The sequence below is a fragment of the Ochlerotatus camptorhynchus genome, unplaced genomic scaffold (assembly GCF_037179485.1).
Source record: "Ochlerotatus camptorhynchus isolate MF236.1 unplaced genomic scaffold, CSIRO-AGI_Acam_v1.1 ptg000136l, whole genome shotgun sequence".
NCBI lineage: Eukaryota > Metazoa > Arthropoda > Insecta > Diptera > Culicidae > Ochlerotatus > Ochlerotatus camptorhynchus.
Window position 1 is genome coordinate 1378085 of NW_027040626.1, and position 21583 is coordinate 1399667.

General features: G+C 38.9%; 1 protein-coding gene across 1 annotated transcript in view; it reads right to left on the reverse strand.

Moving 5' to 3' along the window:
- Positions 1 to 21583, reverse strand: part of LOC135700420 (aminopeptidase N-like) — a 63536-nt gene that overhangs the window by 9408 nt on the left and 32545 nt on the right. Inside the window, exons 2-6 of the mRNA XM_065220922.1 lie at positions 11782 to 12765; positions 1669 to 1827; positions 1233 to 1612; positions 838 to 1177; positions 372 to 769 (exon numbers count right to left, since the gene is read on the reverse strand). Coding sequence (XP_065076994.1) covers positions 372 to 769; positions 838 to 1177; positions 1233 to 1612; positions 1669 to 1827; positions 11782 to 12695 — 2191 coding nt within the window. The 5' untranslated portion in view covers positions 12696 to 12765. The remainder of the gene's footprint in view (positions 1 to 371; positions 770 to 837; positions 1178 to 1232; positions 1613 to 1668; positions 1828 to 11781; positions 12766 to 21583) is intronic.

The window sequence follows — 21583 nt, forward strand, 5'->3', positions numbered from 1 at the left end:
CACAAGCTTTTCAATTTTTCTACCCACCCACCTCTCTGCCATGCATTTTCCCATACCAATAAATAATGTAATAAATTCTAGGACCCCTTCCCTCCTAAAAAATGGACGTCATAGTGGAATCGCCTGTGATATTTTATGGTATTTGCTTAAGAGTGAGAGCATGAATGCCTTAAATTTGTAAATACTATCCATGATACCCCCATTAGCCACATTGACAGAACCCCAAGGAGGCAAAGTGCGTGGCGATGCTGTGAACAAGCACGCTTCTCGGCAACGGGACAGGCGTGCTGTGTCACAACATTGCCACCCATTTTACAACCTTGGGGTTCTAACAGTTTTAAACATCATCAAATTATCCGCAACACACTTACCAGTCTGTTGAATATTAACAATCATCCAATCGTGATTCGGAATATCCATATCCTGTAAATCCAACTTATCCTCCGCACGCATCCAGATGTTTGGCTTCGTATTGTTGAAATTACTCTCGCCCAAAGTAGTAAACGTGATCGGAATCCACCACAATGGACCCTCTTCGCTTTTTTTCGATGTATTCTTATTGGGCTCAATGAAGATAAACCGCTCCTGAGCGAATACGATGGTTTTGCTCTCGTAATCGCGTGTTACCGTAACAACGGGAAAACCGGTCAGCAATGTCCATGTGTCCATAATTTCTTTTACGGTAGTTGAATCGTCAAAGACATTTAGGTTCCTAGCTTCCGCAGTCAGGAACGTCCAAAGATCATCCTGATCGGAACTCTGATATTTCCTACATGAAAAAATAAATAAAAATATCAATACCCCTATTACATTACCCACATACGCGATTCAACACACTTCTCATTCAAATATTTCGTGAGACCTCTCCTGAACACCTCACTAGTCAAGAAATGATCCATCATTCTAATAATTGCTGCCCCTTTGCCGTACGAAATTTTGTCGAATATTTCGTTGATCTCTTCCGGATTATGCACCTTCACCGATATTTGATGCGAAGACGACAGCGCATCCAACGAAAATACGTTGTGCAACTCGTTGACCACAAACTGCTCCATGGGTTTCCACGCAGGTTCCACGGCATCTACGCCCAAATACTCCATGTAGCTGGCGAAGCCTTCATTCAACCAGAGATCAGTCCACCAGGTGGGTGTCACAAGATTTCCGAACCACTGATGAGCTATTCAAATGTACCAGATATTAATCAATCTCAAATTGAAAAGATTGTATATTACCCAATTCATGTGCCACAATCGTCGCCACTCTCTGCTTGTTACTGTTGGCAGAAACATTTTCCTCATACAGCATAGCGGTTTCTCGATACGTGATAAGACCCCAGTTCTCCATCGCGCCAGCACTGAAATCCGGCAGTGCTATCATGTCCATCTTTGGAAGTGGATATTTGATATCGAAGAATTGTTCCAAGTATTTCAATATCTTAGGTCCCACGTCCAACGCGTATCGAGCAGAGGAGATTGCATCGGACCGCGTCCAAACGGCATAGTTCCCGGAACTTAGATGAACAAAATCACAAACCACGAATGCCACCAAATACGTGGACATCGGTACCGATTGCTGGTAGATATCCCATACGTAGTCTTCCAGTCCATGTTCGCTGTAAAACGAATAGGGGTAATGAAGCAACAAGTTTACCATAATTGAGGTACCTACGGTGCATTATAGGTTTTCAGCTTTGGCATGTTGGAAAGAGAAACCATGTTCTTAGGACGAGCCAGGCTGATGCTGAAGCGTGCCTTCAGCGCTGGTTCGTCAAAGCACGGAAAAGCTCGGCGGGCATCCGTGGGCTGGAATTGCGTTGTGGCTAGCCATCTGCAAAAAAAGCGATGTATATGAACGTATTTTCGAAAAATTTATAGGAAGAACACCCAAGTAATTACTTCTGAAGTTTAAATACTCTAGAGTAGAACGAGTACATACAGAGTTTAGATTACCGAAGTCGGTAAATTTTTACAGGGTTTTTTTAAACAGCTGAGTTTTCAGCAATCAACCCAGTAGTTTTGCTTTTGCTGAAAACTCCGTAAATCGCAGAATCTCTAAACAGTCAAAAATTACCGTGTTAGTCAGCACTAGTATTGTTGTATTTTTCAGTAATTTATTTGTTTACATAGTTTTTTGCTGAGTTTTTCAGCATTTTATAAATTTTTTTATGAATAAATCAGTAAATTCATCAACAATGTTCACTGAGTAAAAGTGACTCTCTGTATGACACTGCTTGTTGCAAGTTACCCCGAGGATGGGGAAACTTGTAGCAAACATGTTTTTGATTTCTCCTAGAACGAATATTCATCGTATATTTGTTTTATAATTACGTGAAGCTGTTTTATCCTAGACCTAATAACTTGCTGTGGAATACAATTAATAAAATTTTGAAGCAATAATTTATTTTTATTATGCTGATGCAAATATTATATTATTTTGTCCGTCATCATTCAAATAGGTCGAAGAGAGGGGAGGCGGGCAAACTTTAAATAACAAGGGGCGAAAAAAATATTTCTAAACATCCCATTCAACAATAAATGAATAAATTAATAATATAAAAATAATGTGCATAGTTTTAGGATCAAGTGCAGCGAAAGTGACTATTTTGAACAGTGCTGAACACTCTTGGGCTATATATACGTGACTTGTCCGGAGATGAGATTTGAACTCATAACACTTTGGCGTGAGAGATATGGATGTTAACCACTACGCCGGATCCGTCCACTGAAACACATGTTGTTACACGCCTTCAATTTTGAAAATTGTTGTTAGTTGCCCCGTATCTGTCAAGGATAAGCAATTAAGGAAGTGAGATTAAAATGTAATTACTTATCCTTCTCTCTTTATTTGTAGTATTTCAAAACGGACACCATTGTTCAACACGGTGATTTTGAACAGGATTTTAACAAATGTTACCGTTTGTAACATCTGTTGTTGTATTTATGTAAGTTTTTCGAATTTTGCACACACTAATCCAGGCCTCCATCGTTCGGTAAATTTTGAACTACGGTAAAAGTTTAAAAATCAGTGAAAAATCCAATTATTAGAAAATTTATTCGGAACTTGTACAGAATTTGTTCGGTTTACCCCATCTATTAATGAAAAATAAAAGTTATAAATTTTCTTGATTTCTCACGTGCAACGGTCGTTTGAAAATTTTACCGACTTGTTCTGCTGTTCAAAAACCCGGTAAATTCCTACCGACTGCTGAATTAAGTGTGCATGTCTCCGTTTTAATTCTAATTATAATTGCTATAAAGGTGCCTCTAGTTTTAGTACACTATACAATACCACAGTACAGCAGATGATAGCTGGAATAAGTGATGAGCCAACCAGTGTTGGGAAAATATCAAAAAATCAAATCTCATCAACGCCCAAGATCACGCTTGATTTTCGTAGACAAAAATCAACAAGCAAACAACTGCGGTTGATTTTGCAAGCCGTGATATCGTAGCTGGAATATCAAGTTAACAAAACTCACCAACTGCAAATCTCACCAAACTGTGGTGAGGTTGCGTTTAATGATTTTTTATTTACACTGCTACCGAAACTTCCATAACGGCTTGCAGCAGTCCCTTCGCGTCTGCTATCGGTAAAGATTAAAAAGAGATAGCAAACTATGCTTTCTCTTTCTAAGAAAACGATGTGCAATGGAATCATTGTTGTGTCGAGTCAACTCTCAGCTTGATGTTTGCACGTTGTGAATAGTCTCACAATATCAAAGGAGCTTGTAAAATCAATATCAAGCATGATATTTTGTTCCAATATCCCGCGTGATATTGCGAGCCCATGAGAGCGGAAAAATGTCAAATGATTTCTGGAGCCAACAATTTGAGTTCAGTGGAAAATAGGAGAATGGGTACGAGAAGTACAGAGAAAGGGATCGGTGAGTAGCACGGAAACATCTTCCGCCACTTGCCAAGTAAACTTTAACGAGAGCAGTTGGATAAGTTGAAAACCGTTAAAAGTAAAGTGAAGTAAAGTAAGAGTGTCGTAGTAGCAGGAGTGGAGAGAGAGAGAGTCAGGTATGGAACAGGGATTGAAGTAGCCACCATTCAAAAAAGGGCCTAAGACCGTCTCTTTTGTGCCCTTTTGGACCCGTTAGTTGTAAAGGTAGCTTTTGGTGGAGAACTGGCCTCTCGACGGTACCGAGGTTGGACTCGCTTTGGAGTAATTGTTTAATTATCCCGCGTGGTTGCGCTATACCGGTCGTAGTTTCCCGACCAAGCGGTAGGAAGCTGGAAGATTAGGATTTGAGTTCCACCGCAAATTGTACCGAACAGGTCTCCACACACCCGTAAAATCCAAGGCTGCCATATCCAGGCGTGGAACCAAAACTCTCAGTGGAGCCAACATTTGTTCGCCAGAGTCCGCCATTGTGCTTACCGACTGGCGTCGCCAGACGCTTTCACCGAGTCTCCATAAGCCTCACTGTTTCCCGCCATCAAGCTAGCCACCGTCATCGACCCTACCACCACCAGATAATTAAATATAAACATTTTAACCAAGTTTGCAAACAAAATCGAGCTGGTTACAATTACAGATATAAATTTCTGTTAAATATGCTATAGGCATCAACCAAAAACATTCACAGGTGTAACCAGTTATCAAGAGTCCAAGTATAATCCTCGACAATACTTTCATTTACACGTTTAAGCTTCTGCAGTGCCAGGACTATATCCAGGGAAACGACTTCCAGCCATTGTAGACTATTTTTCTATTGCTACTACAAAATCGAAAAACTAAAAATTCATCATCGCTATCGTGGGGAACAATGTAGTTTTTTGAATATGCTACACAAGTTAGTAAAATGTCTTAAAAATATAATTGATCAATAGACAGCTTTTACATGTGAAATGCAGCGTCTCTTAAATTCTGTAAGTGTTGTTGCACTCCTAATGTATGTAGGCAACATTTATACCTTTGAAAAATTATGAATTTTGTGAAGCATTATTCAACAGATGTGGTATTCTTACTTCATCCGCGTTTATAGTGTTATATATATGAAAATCACTTCCTCTTTCAATCCGATCACACAACTAACGAGGCAGCAAACCGTTAACTACTTTATAAATGAAAACCATATTTTTTTTTTCTTTGGTTTGTTTTTTTCCGTCGATCTTGTTTTCCGTGCTGAGCACCAATGCTACCGACTTGCCAGGAAGGCAGCTCCCACACCTGGACCCTATTTATCGACCCATCAACTTATGAACCGGGGACCAACGGCTTTACTTCCCATCCGAAGGAAGGCGTGATCAGAGATGTTATGCCTCAGAACATCCCGGCGGCGCCGACTGGGATTGAACCCAGGCCTGCTGGGGTGAGAGGTAATCACGCTTACCACTACACCACCGGCGCTGTTGAAATGAACACCATAGTCAAATACTCAATTCTTTGCCATTGCCAATTGCAAAGCGCCCAGCATAAAAGTTGAGGAAATGAATAAAGGGTGGAACGGTCAAAAATTGGTCGGCTCAAATTAAACGAATTTTTTAAATGTGCGTTTTTGACGTAGGACTACGTCTGTGATTTCTATATATGAGAGTAAACTTTGTGAAACCCGAAAATGGAATATGTAACAAAATTATGAAAGATTTTGAACGTTACTCAGCTGCCTTTGGACAAATTTCAATAATTTTATCGCCAATCAATCAGATATATTTCTACGCATCTGCTAGATTTAAGATTTAATTATTTTTAAAAATGTCACTGTTGAAAATTGCACGAATGCGCAACTGTTGCTTTGATAATTAAAATTATCATCGATTACCTGCGAAAACCGATTTTCCTAACACAGATTTAAATTCCATCTGGTCTCACCAAACGGTGTTTACTCAATCACCGCGTGGTGAGTGGTGATATGCTCCAGCACACAACGAAAGGCTCCCCGCAAGCAGCTAGCTACCAAGGCTGGCCTCAACCCCTAATAGGATTCAGTTCCAATCACCGTGTGTGGTGGTGTGCGGTCGTCGGCATCAGCTGCAACAGTGCTTCGGCACGTGGCGTTGAACATTGTTCTCCAGTACACAACGAAAGGCTTCCTGCAAGCAGTGAGCTGCAGCCCACATGAGCCGAGACATGAACATCCATAGAAGGAGGAAGAAACCGCACCGCTATTTGATCGGAATAAGTAGTTTTTCGAGTGTCGCTGTTGGCCGTACGCCAATCGATAGGAATGTTTTCTACGAATCCTCTAAAATTAAGACCTTATAATTTTCCAAAATGTCACTATTGTAAATTGCACGGATGTGCAACAGTTGCAATGATAATTAAAATTATCACCGATTGTCTGCGAAAAGCGATTTCCCTAACACAGATTTCAAAGTTGAATTCCATCCAGTCTCACTAAACGCTGTTTACTCAATCATCGCGTGGTGAGTGGTGGTGTTCTCCAGTTCTCAACGAAAGGCTGCACATGAGCATCCATTGAAGGAGGCTGAAGCTGCAGCGCTATTGATCGGAATCAGTAGCTTTTCGAAAGTTGCAGGGCTGTTACAACAGGCGTGGATTTCACAGATTTCGCGGATTTGTCGTGGATTTGTTTGTTTGTCAGTCGATTTGTTCTACTATATCAACCATACTGTAGTATCGAAATATTCCCAAACAGATTCAAAGTGTCTATGTGGATTGTACCCGACCTATTGCTACGTATACAAGATGTTATAGGTTCTGAAATCATTCTGGAGATCAGATCATTTTGCTATTAGATCACCCTAGACTAATTCAATATCTGTAGTATCGAAATATGTCCAAACAAATTTGCAGTGTCTATGTGGATCATTCCAAGCTATTTACGTGAATGCCAAATGTTCTAGGATTTCCAAATCGATATTTCAATACTACAGATATTATCCTAGCCTTTGTTGATCTAGTAAAACAAATCATCTGAACTGCAAGACGATTTGGAGAGCCTTGAGCATCTGGTGTACGTGGAAATAATTAAACATTATCCATATAGACACTATGAATCTGTTTGGACATATTTCGATACTACAGACGTTATCGCAGTCATGGTTAGAATAAATCACCTGAACTCCAGAACGATTTGGAGAACTTAAAACATCTAGTTTACAAGACAATAGTTCATGCATGATCCACATAGACACTGTGTATCTGTCTGGAAATATATCGATACTAAAGACATTGTCCCAATCTCGGTTGATCTAGTAGATCAAATTATCTGAACTCCAGGACGATTTGAAGAACCTACAACATTTGGATTACTCGGAAATAGATCGCGCATGATCCACATAGACACTTTAAATCTGATTGGACATTTTCCGATACTACAGACATTTTTGCAGGCTTGGTTGATCTAACAGAACAAATCAACTGATGTCCTGGACGATTTGGAAAACCTGTAATTTTTGGTATACATCGTGATAAGTCGTGCATGATCCACAAAATCACATATATACGATTCGGTTATGATTTGACAACGAAAAGTGCTAGGTTCATATTAGAAAAAAAAAATGAAAATGTCTCACCATTGGACAGACCCCATGAAATATTTGTGTAAATACAGAACCGCCACGTGACCAACAAGTGTGACTTATGAAACTCTGGTAATTTCTCGATTATGTGGTTGAGAAAACTAGACCCAAATTAACTTCAATATTTAGGACAGCAAAATACGGCAGAGACGCAAAGGTTAATTTTCAAGAAAATTTGCATTTCAAATGAAAATGCATGTATTTTTTTTTAAATAGTATTTCATAAAATCTAGGCTGGTATATTGCTCAATAGAATCTCATAATCTGAGGGTGTTTTATTATGTTCACTAATTACTCAGAATTTATACTATACCTAAATAACTGACGATAATACAATGTTATTTAAAAAAAAAAAAACAAATTTTACAAACGATACTCCTTTAGCTCAGTCGGTAAAGGCTCAGCTACAAAGCAAGTCCATGCTGGAGGCGAATGAGTTCGATTCCCGTCCGGTCTATTAATTTTTCGGGTTGGAAAATTTCTCTATCTTCTTGGGCATAGGATAGTACAGGTATAGAAAGTTCTGAATTAAAATGTGGAAGTACTTTAATGAACACTAAGTTGAGAGCAGGCAAAAATCTAATGTGCTATAAGCAATATTTAAGTCTGAAATGCCATGTAGTATAGTATAAAAATACTATGTTTAGGCAATGAAAACATTTTGTTGTTGTCTCGTATTAGTATTTGAAGGCACGGATTCCTTTTGAGAAGTCACGGATTTTGCGGATCTAATTTAAAAAAAATCTTGTGACGGCAGAGGAATTGCTGTGGGCCATCCATGTCAAGCGCGTCATACTAAAGAGTATAAGTAGAGAGAACTCCGCTCAAATTCCTATGCCCATACAAAACACAAGCCTCTGCTGCAGTTAACGAATAACATTTATTATATAAGACCACGTAGTCCTGCGTCACCATTACGTACAACCCCATAGGGCTGTCCCTTGTAGTTTTTTAAATCGTGCACCCTACATTTTGTAGGTTTGTGCGTCAAAATGGCGTCGAAGCAAGAGGAACAGCGTATCAAAATTTTGCTTTTTAAGCGAAATTCAAATTATTCTCACGCAGATTTATTGAGTCAGAAATTTGATTGCGTTATAAGTTCAAGCAGAAAAAATTGTCAAATTTTCCGAAAAATACTTGGTTTGGCAGCTTATTTGCACCTGTGGACTCAAAAGCGGTGGCGCTGAAATATAAGCGGAATCCTAACCTCTCCATCTGGGATGTCGCTGGCAAGCTCAATGTCTACCATACTACTGTGCAGCGGGCCAAGAAGGTGAAGGTGACGAACCAAGATTACAAATAAAACCCGTCGGCAAAGCAGCGGTTCCGAAAGCTGTAAACGAATCTGCTCACAAAGTTCGACTGTGTCGTCATGGACGACGAAACTTATGTGAAGGCGGATTTCAAGCAGCTTCCCCTGTTTTATACCACATCAGAAAAAGGGAAGGTGGCTGAAATTTTCAAAACCAACAAACTATCGAAGTTCCCGAAAAAATATCTCGTCTGGCAGGCCATATGCACGTGTGGTCTAAAAAGTGGCATTTTCATTACTACGGGAACCATCAATCAAGAGATCTACGTCCAGGAGTGCCTGGAAAAGCGGCTGCTACCATACCTTAAGCAGACCTGTGCTGTTCTGGCCGGACTTGGCGAGCTGCCACCATAAGAAAAAGTAATCGAGTGGTACGATGCGAACAACGTGGTTGTGGTACCCAAAAACTACACCCTCCCAACAGCCCAGAACTCTGCCCTATCGAACGGTATTTGGCCTTGGTCAAACGGAAACTCAAAAAAAAAAACTAATAAATCCATGGGAAACGAGCAGCAGTTTAAATCTAACTGACGTTCGGCGGCAAATAAGGTCGATGAGACCACTGTGCAAAATTTAATGGAAGGGGTTAAACGGTAGGCACGGATTTGGCAAACCAAAAAAAAAAATAAACAAACATTTTTTCCTTTAAATATATACCAAAAGCAAAATAAGAATATTTTTGTGATATGAATTTTGACTGAAAGTAACGATTTTTTTGTTGACCAATTTTTGTTCGTTCCAGTCTATATATAAAGAAGAAGAGAAGATAGTTTTCCGACTTTTCCAATTTTCCATTAACATTTTCAAATTTTCTTGTCGTAAAAATGTTCCATGGGCGGTGATGAACAAAACAAACAAAAAATCAGCTCAATCTTCATTCCTTTATTTAACGTCGGTCTCTGTTCCGCAATCTAGTGCCAGTGACCGACGAACATCGATTTACATCCTTTGACGGCAATTGAATGTGCAGGAAAGCAGCTTCCGCACCTGCCAACACAAATGGGCCGGGACCAACGGCTTTACTTTTCTTCCGAAGGAAGACGTGAACAGAGATTTTTATGCCACTCAGTGTTATACACACTTAGAAAAATTCATGTTAATTTAGGTTTTCTGAGCTGACATATACGAGCGTCAATTTTGACATAAAATTGAGTCATATTAGACGCGAAATTAAGCTCAATCAAACGTACTAATCGTCGAGTACCGAACTTTTCAGTCTCGGAGCACTTAATTTTACATGACATGGTTGTTTACGTCTCACCCTTCAAGAAAGATGGATTACATAACGTGTAAAATTAGGTATTTCTAAGTGTGTGTATAGATGGATTTCTGTTTAAAATTTCACAAAAAAAATATTCAACAATTTGTTCTAAAATTGCTATTGAATGATTTAAAAAAAAAGAATTAAGTGTCCATCTTGAAAATTTTACAGTAGATGTGAGTTTTTAAAGCTTTTCAAACATTAAAAAAAAATATTGTCGAGTGTGATATTTTGTTCATTTAAGTTTTTTTTACCCAAATTTACATTTTACGGTTGCGGCAATCCCAATCATATTTATCGTTTACCTATTCAAATACGACATTAGTTATGAATCGACAAAATCCAAAAGATTTTTTTAATGACCACCATATCTGTAACTTTCATCAAAGGCTACTTTGGTGCTAACGTTTCAATGGTTAATATTTTTGTTTTCTAATCTGGACGAATTTTCATATCTGTACCACTGTGCATTGTATGTTTATTGAATGGAACAGTAAATAGTAATGCACGATAAACTAAATTAAATAGGGTTACGGTATGTAATGTGGGTCTAGTCCTTTCATTCGGCCTATCACGCAAATAAATAATTAATTAAGGAATATTACACAAAAAATAAGGAAAATATTGATCACTGATGGTTGATAAATGTGTACCACACACAAATCAATTTATATCACAACATTTCAATACATTTTCAGCTCTCGTAAGTAATAAAACTGGTTGAGAATATCACAATGTTCGGAGTTTTTAGCCGCCATGACTTATAAGGTTAAGATGGGAAGGTTGACTGACGATCATCAAATGGCCTGATTATGGCATTTATTGATTGGAATTACCTGATAATACACACTAGACGTAAAACTTACAGTTGCTGTTTGAATATTTTATGTTTATTTTAATTGTTTAACAACGTTTTCACAAGTAAAACATGGACCCAACTTTAGGGACACATTTCTTTTCTATGTTCCTAACTTTGGCCCATGAAATTCATTTGACAGCATATAGCAATAAGAGTAACGTCAACAATGTGGTTTGCATTTGGATGATAAGGAACGAACAGGAAGGGAGATTTTTTCTGCCAAATCTGTATAATGAAGATCACAATGTTTTGATTTAGATATTCTGCGGTCGAAAGACGATAAGCGAAATTTTTAATTTTTAATTTTTAACTTGAGTGATTTAATGTAGTTTTCGTAAAATTTTCTCTAAGAAATGTTTTGAGGAATGAAGAGCATTAAGTTAACAGTGATAGTGATAAAAAAAAATACATCAGAAAACGTTACCAAGAGCGTTTTTTTGAGGATCAAACAAGATAGGACGAAGTTGCATCCATAAATAGACCCAATTTGGGGACAATAGACCCATATTACATACATTTCCCTCGTGAGTTATTGTCTTAAAAAAAGTAAGTTTTTCAACTTTTCGTGGTTTCTGATAGCAAACGACATGATAAGCATATCTAAGCATACCATTTAGCAGTAGAATATCGTTTGCAGGTAAATTCATTGATGAGTTATGATTAAAAACGTAATCGATGGCTGCATATTAGACCGAGGTTAGGGACGTATACCCTATATGACCAATTAGCGTTCAATAGAAGACAGGTAAATTTACTACATCGTAGATGTATTGCCATAATCGGGCCTACGTTGTCCTATTCTGTTAATTGTATGCCTATTACCAAAACAAAAAAAAATATAAACAAACCAGTTGCTCACCTTGTTTCATTCCGCACAACATACGAGCTACGGTAGAATCCTTGCAGATAATCGTTGAGCACCCCAACGTAATTAATCCTCACCACGTATCTTTCACCAGCGCGCAATTTCCGCTTGAACATAAGCACATAAAATTGTTTGCTCTCCACAACAAACTGTCGGTCTATTTCGATTCGCCTTGAATCACCGGCATCATCATCAGCAGCATCCCCAACATTGTCCACTTCGTTTTGCTCTCGATTATCACCACTGTCGCCTGTTGCATCGCTTGTGGTGCGAACGTGCCGCGCGTTGCGACCTCCATTATCGCCATCGTCGTCTTCTAAACTAGCGCCAGGCTCATGCCGTCGAACATGTGCCTCGTGGATTTGCAGGGCCACCGCGTGCAGTGTTATGTTATCACAGTCTTCCTTCACCCGTATCACGATGTCAACCGTACCGGTGAATGTAAAATTATCTTCAAATATGAACGGTATTAGTCGAATGTTGTACGCAATCGGTTCGATCGATCTTGGCAACCGTACATCGTCTTCTTGGGCTGTTTTTGGCTGGCCATCAGACGAGCTGGTAGATTGATGGCTGATTTCGGTGACACTTGTGGTCGTAGTGCTAGAAGACGTGCTCGTCGTCGACGGTGCCGTGCTAGCGTCTAGTGGTGTTGTGTCGGGATGTAACCGGGAGAGGTTGGACGTAAAGTGGTAACGATGATCGCATATGCTGGCGTGCACTGGTATTTCCTGGCAACCGGCAAAGTGATATATGAGCAGTCCTGTGCCCACCAGCAGGCAACTGAATATGGCTACTGTCGTCAAAAGTGTCATCCGAGTGATGAAGTAACCCCGATTTTCAGTGTACGTCCTGGTGTTTCCGTCCATCGTTAAGTTCTCCCGTATTTGCATCTTACTGTTGTTCATCTTGAGCCAATTTGGATGGGGTTGTGATGAGATGCGGTAGCGTTGAATAGTGTCAATTCATCCGAATAATCTGTGGACGGAGAGAAAGCAGATAAAGAAACATGAAAGCGTCGTTTATTCATCCACTAATTTATTTTGATTAAGATGGGACCTAATAAATTGATTTAAAGGAGTGTTGTGAGTACAAATCCTCATGAAGACTTATGGTTGTTTTAGTGTAGCATAACGTTTTGCGTAGTTGATAAATATTGACGAACAAGAGCTTCTTTTATCTTTGCTGATATGTTGTTTTATTTGAGGTTGCTATTTCGATTGAAGTTTCCGCTTGGTGGATAAGAATTATATGGTTAACTTACAGGGAGTGTTTGGAAAGAATATTAGAAACTCAGAAAGCATAAAATTTTATAAGCAACCGATAAATTCAGCGTGCTTTTATAGTTGCAGTAGTGTAAATCCAGGGCAAAACATTGAGAAAAAAAATGGAATTTCTGATCCGACTCTCTGTATGAAGCTTTGAATAAACTCTCACTGTGGGAAATCATTTAATGGAATGCAGCCATTTCACCCCTGGCCCCTTTTTACAAAATGACGAATTTGATTTTTTGCAATACAGTCAACTCTCCATAACTTGATATTGAAGGGACCATCGAGTTATAGAATTATCGACTCATAGAATAAACAAATTATTTTTTATCGTCTATAATTTCAAGAATAATACCGGTATACTTCATCTACTAGAATATCTGGCCTTATTTACGCATATGAATTCGACAAATGGTTCAAGGATCCATTTAAGGAAGTTCCGAGTAGTTAATTTATAATATTAGTGAAGAGCTTTGAGTGTGTTGGTTTATTTCCTTTAAATTCCGTTATAACTGCTTATCTTTTGACAGATACGCGTATTTCGACTTCATCAGTGCCAAGTACTCAACACCATTCCACACCCAGGCCAATATACACAAAACACGCAATAAGGTTGCCAGCTATTGACATTTAATTTGCGATTTTACAAAGGTTCTGGTCATTTTCGAAGGTGGGACTATTGTCAAGAGGGCGTCCGGCCATTAGGCCGAATGGTCATTAGCCCAGACTTAAAAAATGTTAGACGAGCTTCATTACACAGTTATGTTTTTTAAGATTTTAAACATTTAGATATTTGTTCTTAGTATTTAGACGTTTCAGAATCTTGGGAATTTGTCCATATCCAGAACATTTTTAAATAAAACTAACGATTTTTCTTAATCCAGGATCATAAAATTTTTTAAACAAAAAATCTAAAAAAAAAACTTATCAATTTTTCCAAATCTTGATTCTTTTCCTTTTTGTATCTCGAAAATAGATTCTATCATCCCTTGGAAATCTTTACAGGATTTGTTCAGTATTTTGTGTAGAATTTGCTTGAATCATCTCAGAATACCCTCAGAGTTCATCTTAGACCTTTTTCTGGTATTTTATAATTTTCTCCATAATACTCTTGAAAATTATCTGCAGAATTCGTTAAAGTCAATCTGCAATGCCAGCGGCGTGATTACCTCTCACGCCAGCAGGCCTGGTATCAATCCCAGTCGACGCCGCCGGGACGTCTGAGGCATAACATCTCTGATCACGCCTTACTTTGGAAGGGAAGTAAAGCCGTTGGTCCCCGGTTCATGAGTTGATGGGTCAATAGGTAGCGTCCAGGTGTGGGAGCTGCCTCCCTGGCGTCGGTAGCATATGTGCTCAGCACAGAAAACAAGATCGACGGAAAACAAACTCAAGGAAAAAAATCTGAAATTCTTTTTAATATTATAATTTATTTATGCAGTATGACGAACAATCAATACGAAACTATCGATTTGAAATTGGCACACTACTTGACTAGCCTATTGGTCCCAAGCAAATCGACTAACGTACCCCATTCTAGTATAAATTCCAGTACTACACTATGTTTGTTTTGATTCGCTATGAAAGTTTGACAGATAAAATGAGGGGTTAGTGGATTTTCCTATGTTTCGAGGGGTGCATCGATTAGCTTGGGACCGAAGATAGTACCAGAGCTGAGTCAAAAAGTAGAGCTCGTTTCTTCGTGACCTACTAGTCTTAGAGTTACCTCTATGGTATGACCTAGGAATTGCCAGGAGATTTTTTACGGAAAATTCGCTTGGCGTTCTGCGCAGCATTAACTTTGTATTATACAGAAATTCCTATGAGACTTTTCTATGAATTCCTTTAAAGTTTTGATCAGGACTCCCATAAATTATTTGAAATGCTCCTCACAAATCCCTTGGAACTCTCCTTTGAATTCTTTAAAAATTATCACCGGAACATGATTACAATTCTCTTGAAATGTTCCTTGAAATATATTTGGAATCATCCTCCAAATTCAATTCCCACTGAATTTTCATCGGAATTACCTTGAATACTTCTCAGTAAGAAGTAGATTGGAATTATTATCAGATTATCCAATAAATTCATTTCAGAATGTCCTTTGAATTTTATTCCTTCCCTTGGAATTCTACTCACTTTGAAAGTTTCCTCAGAATTCACTTACAGTGAAGTAATAAATTCCATAGATTTCTCATCAACATTATTTGGCATTCAACTCTCATGGAATTATTTCCCAAATTTCTATGTTTTCTGCAAATACTCCCATGGAATTTTGCTTCGGATTCTTTTTCTCCCTGATACTTATTGGCATTGTCCTCAGAATAGCCCTGGAATTTTTTTTTTAATTTCCATGAATTAACTTCAGCAATTCGTATGAATTACCATTAAAATGTCTTTCAAATCCTATTCAAATCCTACAACCGGTAGAAACTAACGATTTTAAATTGGCTCACTACTTGACTAGCCTATTGGTCTCAAGCAAATCGATTAACGTACCCCATTCTAGTAAACATTCTAGTACTACACAATGTTTGTTTTGATTCGCTATGAATGTTTGACAGATAAAATGAGGGGTTCTTGGATTTTCCTATGTTTCGGAGGGTACATCGATTAGCTTGGGACCGAAGAGAGTACCGTTTTTTGCGTAATGAGCCAAAAAGTTGAGCACGTTTCTTGAGTTCCTCAGGACTACCTTGATAGCAAATTGTACTTGATCTTTTCTTCACTGTTCTTCAAGGAATCCTGAGCAGGAACGAATATCTCGATACCTTAAATTGGTATTGATGACCTGATCAAAAAATAATGCCAAAAAAATGTTCCCACAATACCATCCTAATACCAAATTATGCAAATGCAATACCAAAACAATACCCCACAGGTATTCTTTTGCTATCCTAATAAAAATTTTTGTTATTTACAAAGTATTTTGCATGTAAATTTTTGTTATTATAGTCAGGCTGATAATGTATTATAATTATTCCCTGACTTTTGACGAAATTCCCTGAGAATGCCAGGTTTCTCCAGGAAAAGTAAAATTCCCTGAGGATCCCTTGATCCCTAAAGTAGGCTGGTTGGTTGTCTGTCTTTATTAAGGAGATTTTCGGCCAAAGATTTCTAAAGTAGCTTGTCTTCTTCTTCTTCTTATTCTTCTTTTCTTCTTCTTATTTGTATTATTATTATTCTTCTTCTTTTTCTTTCTGATATGAGACGGAATTGTTTAATATTTGAGTCCAAAATGGTATAGCCTTATTTATCCATATTTCATTCCCTTTTCCAATCCAGAAAATTTTCTTCGCAAATGCTAAGATTTTTTTTTTGGAATTCAGCCTAATGACCATTCGGCTTAATGACCGTTCGGCATAATAACCATTTGGCATGGCCTTATAACTTCGTCCTGAGCATTCAATATAACCTGTTTGATGTACCTCATGATAGGTCCTGGTATAAATTAAAGGTACGGACCATTTCACCGAAACACCAGGAACATGTTCTGATGTGGTCGATGGGTCTTGAGTACTCACCAACTATCGTGTTTTTAAATTTCCTTTGATTTTAACATCAACATCACATAATTCAGGAGCTCTACCTTTGACATATCGAGTTATAGAATCAAAATAACATTACATAGATCATCGAACAAAGGAGACATCGTCTTGTAGAAATATCGACTTCTGGAGAGTACGATACATGGGAAAATGAAGGGAACGCAGAATCTATCGAGTTATAGAAAATATCGAGATGTGGAGAGTTGACTGTAATTCATAACATGAAACCTCATCTATTCGAAATGTTAGCCATCTATTCGAAAAATTACATACTATCTGTGTAATACATACCGTAAAACGGGGTAAAGTTGAGACCGGTACCGCTGGTAGATCACCTTTTCTTGGTGCATTACTGGTATAAGATCTTCCTCATACAAACTAGAGGAACAGGATTTTTCAGTAATCAAAGACATAAATTTTAGTCCTACTTAATTTTTAAGCTTTGTTAATAGTGACAATACTCGGAGAAGTTGTCACAATGCCTGTTAATTTGTGAAGTTAATCTAAATGTAATTCAAAATTAAAATGAAAATTTCTTGAAAAATTGGTTACTTTTGGATAAGCTTCACTGGGTAAATTGCTCAGCGCTTATCTACTATAGTGCAAGGTAAAAGTGTTTGTTGATGATATTTTTTAATGAACTCGGCCGCAAATTGCGTATCAAATGGACTTCCCAACTAACATTTTCAGCATTGTGCTATAAAGTAGCTGAAAACAGCTGCACAACTACAAGCAGAAGCTAGCAAAATAGTTTTGGCGAGCGTTTACTCAACTTTTTCACAACCATTATTCAATTTGTCAGTCGCACTGAATAACAGCAGCCAATAAACGCTAATGTCACTTTTATGCAACTATTAATCAACATTCAGTTTGTAGCTGCAAAACAAAGTTAATAAAGAGAATATATTACTCATTAGATGGCTCTTGCTGAATAACATAAACATCAAAAGTGATTTTTCAACAACAACACAACCTGTACTGCCCATAAAAGCATAACTGTCCCATATGAATAGGAAATCAAGCAAAGATGGAACAATTATGCTAGTATCGGCAATGTACTCAGCTAATAAACTGTGTTAGCGCTACTTTGGAAGCATTTTTAAAATCACCTAGGTTTATTTTTAGACCTGTGCAGTTTTACAGCGTTTACCCCGCTCCTTTACAAAGCTGAACTAGCTAGTTGAGAAAAGTGTTTTATGTGCACTACTATAAAGCCAGTCAGTTCAAAGTGTTGGCGTAGCGAAGTGTCAAGGTTTGCCAATGCGGTCGTCTCGAGTTCGAGTCCAGGTTTCTGTGCAGGGTAGTAATTAATTTGGTGGTGTGTGTGTGTGTGCTTATAACTAATTTCGAGGAATTTTACTCGCAGTAAAATAAATTCAATAAATACCTCCATCGTATAAGAAGCAAACAATATTTAACCCGGCTTCAAAATCAAGCTGTGTAGTGGTTATTGGATAATCGGGAAATGGTTGGATAAGCGCCTTTCAAGTTCACTTACAACTAAACAGCAGAATAACAACTATATAGAAGCGTAAATGGATATGCAATAAGAGCTTGCCACAACCATCCCAACAGTCATAAGTACCTGACTAAGTTCGCCAGATTTGCTTGTATAGAGGTGTTGAGTAAAGGTTATCTCATATCGTATTGCATTTGAGTACAACTTGAGGCTGTATAAATGAAATGAGCAAAGCGTTTAAATTGTGAAAATTGTTAGTTGGGTTGTGCCTAATCGTATTTTATAAAATGCTATGTACGCATCCGGGAAGAAAAAGAAAAGTTGTATCATAATTTTGATGGATGCAGATAATTTCGCTGTTTATAATGTAGTGTGATTCAAAGAGTTCGATGGAGGTTTTATGGTGGTGGGTTTTGCATTAGGACAAGAAGTGGTCACTATACAATACACACTTATTTTGTGCCTACTTTTTTTCTCAGTGTGCCGGCAGTGCCAAGAGTGCCAGTCATCAGACTGACTTTGATTGCTTGTGAATAATGGCATTCTTGGCAACCCGATTAATTTGACAGTTCAAATGTTGTATTTTGAAGGCTAAGAAACAACAACAGAAGCAGCTATACAAACTGATACCGGACAAACTTACCCGACCAAAGGATCTCCTCTAGAAGGCGATCGAGTCCCTCAGATCGCTGTTTGATAAAGACCTCGGCAAAAGGTTCGATATTCCTGATTGTATTTTAAATGCACAGTCGCCGGGTCAAGCTGCTGTTCAAATCGCTGCAACTTTTCCGGGGATCGAAATTGGCTGCGGAAATCAACGTAGGATACTATGCAGCGAACCGGGACAACACGGTTTAAAGTGGCCATGACACTGTGAAAATGACACTGGAGAATGCGACGAAAGTGTTCCACTTCTTCAGCGGTGTTACCAAACAGCAAGTGGAGAAAAGCTATTCCCCCGTGTGTTCATCGATGATACCTCTCATCACCACCCAGTCTTCACTGTCGGCATTTTCAGTGACCGTCGCTACCAGTGCCACCATCTAAAACTAGTCAAGCTCTTTTCGAATTGCTCAAACTAAAACAAAATTATTATTATTATTATTATTATTATTTAATTTTATTCATCGGACTATTGTCTACATGAAACAACCTTAAAGCTAAAACAATTCAAGTGTTTCTAATCCGTGCCAAAAAGCGAGATGAAGATTCCCCAAATTCGAATAATTCTTCGACAGCCGTAAACGTACGCATCATAGTTGTTAGTGGTTCGTTGTAACCGAACGCCGTTCGATGGTACCGTGGTTGGAGAAGGGTACCACTTCGTAATGTTCTCGGTGGTACTCGGATATCCAACAGCGAGAGAAGCCTCGAGCAGTCGACCTCACCATTCAATAGTTTGGCAACAAAAACTGCTTGCTGATTTTTCCGTCGGCATTCCAGAGTATCCAAGCTCAGCAGATTGCAGTGATCAGAATACGTCCGGAGATTTTGCGGATCACGCCATGGTAGATTACGTAATGCTATCCTGATAAACTTGCGCTGAACACTTTCGATCCTCAAGCTCCAAGTCAACTGATGAGGAAACCAGACCAAGGAGGCATTTTCCAGGATTGGTCGCACAAGTGAGCAATAGAGAGCTTTCAGGCAGTGTGGGTCAATGAAGTCCTTCGATATTTTCGACACAAAACCTAGCTGGCGATGGCTTTGTGATCAGAGCAGAGCGGTGGAGGTTGAACGTCAACTTATGGTCCAGTAGAACACCAAGATCGCTGAACTGGTCGGTTCTTTGAAGAACCACACCGTTGATGGCATAGTCAAAAACAATCGGCTGCCTGATGCGGTAATACGACATTACCATACATTTAGGAATGCTGAGGGTAAGCTTATTCCGACGACACCAATCAACGAACAGATCCAATAGCGATTGAAGACGAATGCAATCCTCAGCAGTCCGCACCATGAAGTACAGCTTTAGGTCATCGGCATACGCAAGCTTACAGCCATCTCCAAGTAGAAGAAGTGCGTCGTTGATGTACAACACAAACAGCAACGGGCCAAGATTGCTACCCTGTGGTACACCTGACGAGTTCGTGAAATACGAGGAAGTACTGGAATCGAGTTTCACTCGCAGAGACCTGTCAGTCAAGTAGGAGCACAACCATGGTTGATCGTATCAAACGCTGCTTTTAGATCAGTGTAGATGACGTCTATTTGTGCCCCATTTTCCAGTTGCTCAAAACATGTCGTGGTAAAATCTAGAAGATTTGTGGTAACCGATCGTCCAGGCATGAAGCCATGTTGGTCACTAGAGATATAGCATTTGGTGTGCTCAAGAATGAAACCACTCACAATTATCTCAAACAGTTTTGATGCTGCAGAGAGATTAGTAATTCCTCTGTAGTTTTTAACGTCACGTTATCTCCTTTCTTGTGTATCGGAACCATAAATGACTCTTTCCAGATTGCAGGAAATTTCGACTCTACAAAAGATTGGTTGAAGATTCTGCAAAGCGGTTCAACAAGCGCTCCAATGGTACGACAATACACTGCAGAAGGAATGCCATCTGGTCCAGGCGAGAAGGTACATTTCATTTTCTTGGCGGCATTAGTTTAGCATTAGTTTTACTTATATAATTATATATATATATATATATACTTTTACTTATATAATTTAGGTACATTAACGAACGGGACGAAATCATGTGGCAAGCGGTACTAATGGCTGTGGTTAGGTCCACAAAGGGCTTTTTTCTTTCATTCTATTGGCAGCTATTGTCCAGAAGAAGCGCCATTATGTCCTGGTGGTCAAAGGATAGGACGAGCACAATAGACAACGCCATCTTGGAAGGTTCCACGTGTTAGCCCATCGTCAGCATCGATTTCGAGAGATGAACTAGCCTTCGGCTAAAAATCTCTTAAATAAAGATTTAAAAAAAGTATCGATCCCAGAGGACTGGGAACAGACCCCGCAGGTGTGGAATTAGTACCAGGTCATCGGGAATTCGGACGGGAATTAGTTCTTGATAAAAAAAATTTAAAAAATTTCGTTTTCGAGTTTTTTTTATTTATTCAAAGGTGGATGTTTCTCAGAGTCTTAAACTATGTTAATCATCGATCGAGTTTCCACTTGCTGCAATTACGGCCTCCGCACGCTTCCGGAAGGCACGGCAGGTTCTAATAATGTAGTCTGGATCCATTTCTCTCCAGGTACGGGTCAATGTTTGTCTGTGGTTTGCTGTACTCGCGTGGCGTTTAGATGAGGCATTGGCCTTCATGACGCGCCATATTGAGTAATCCAGCGGATTAAGATCGGGGCTGGTTTGCGGCCACATATCCTTCGCCCAGAACGGAAGGTGTTCCTGCAACCACTTCTGAGTGCGGTTCGAGGTGTGGCACGGAGCCCCATCTTGTTGAAATACAACATTTGGCTTCGGACCGTACTGTTCTTTGAATCAACGGAAGAACATACTTACTTAAAATCCCGACATAGACCTCCGTGTTGACCTTGTCGCCTTC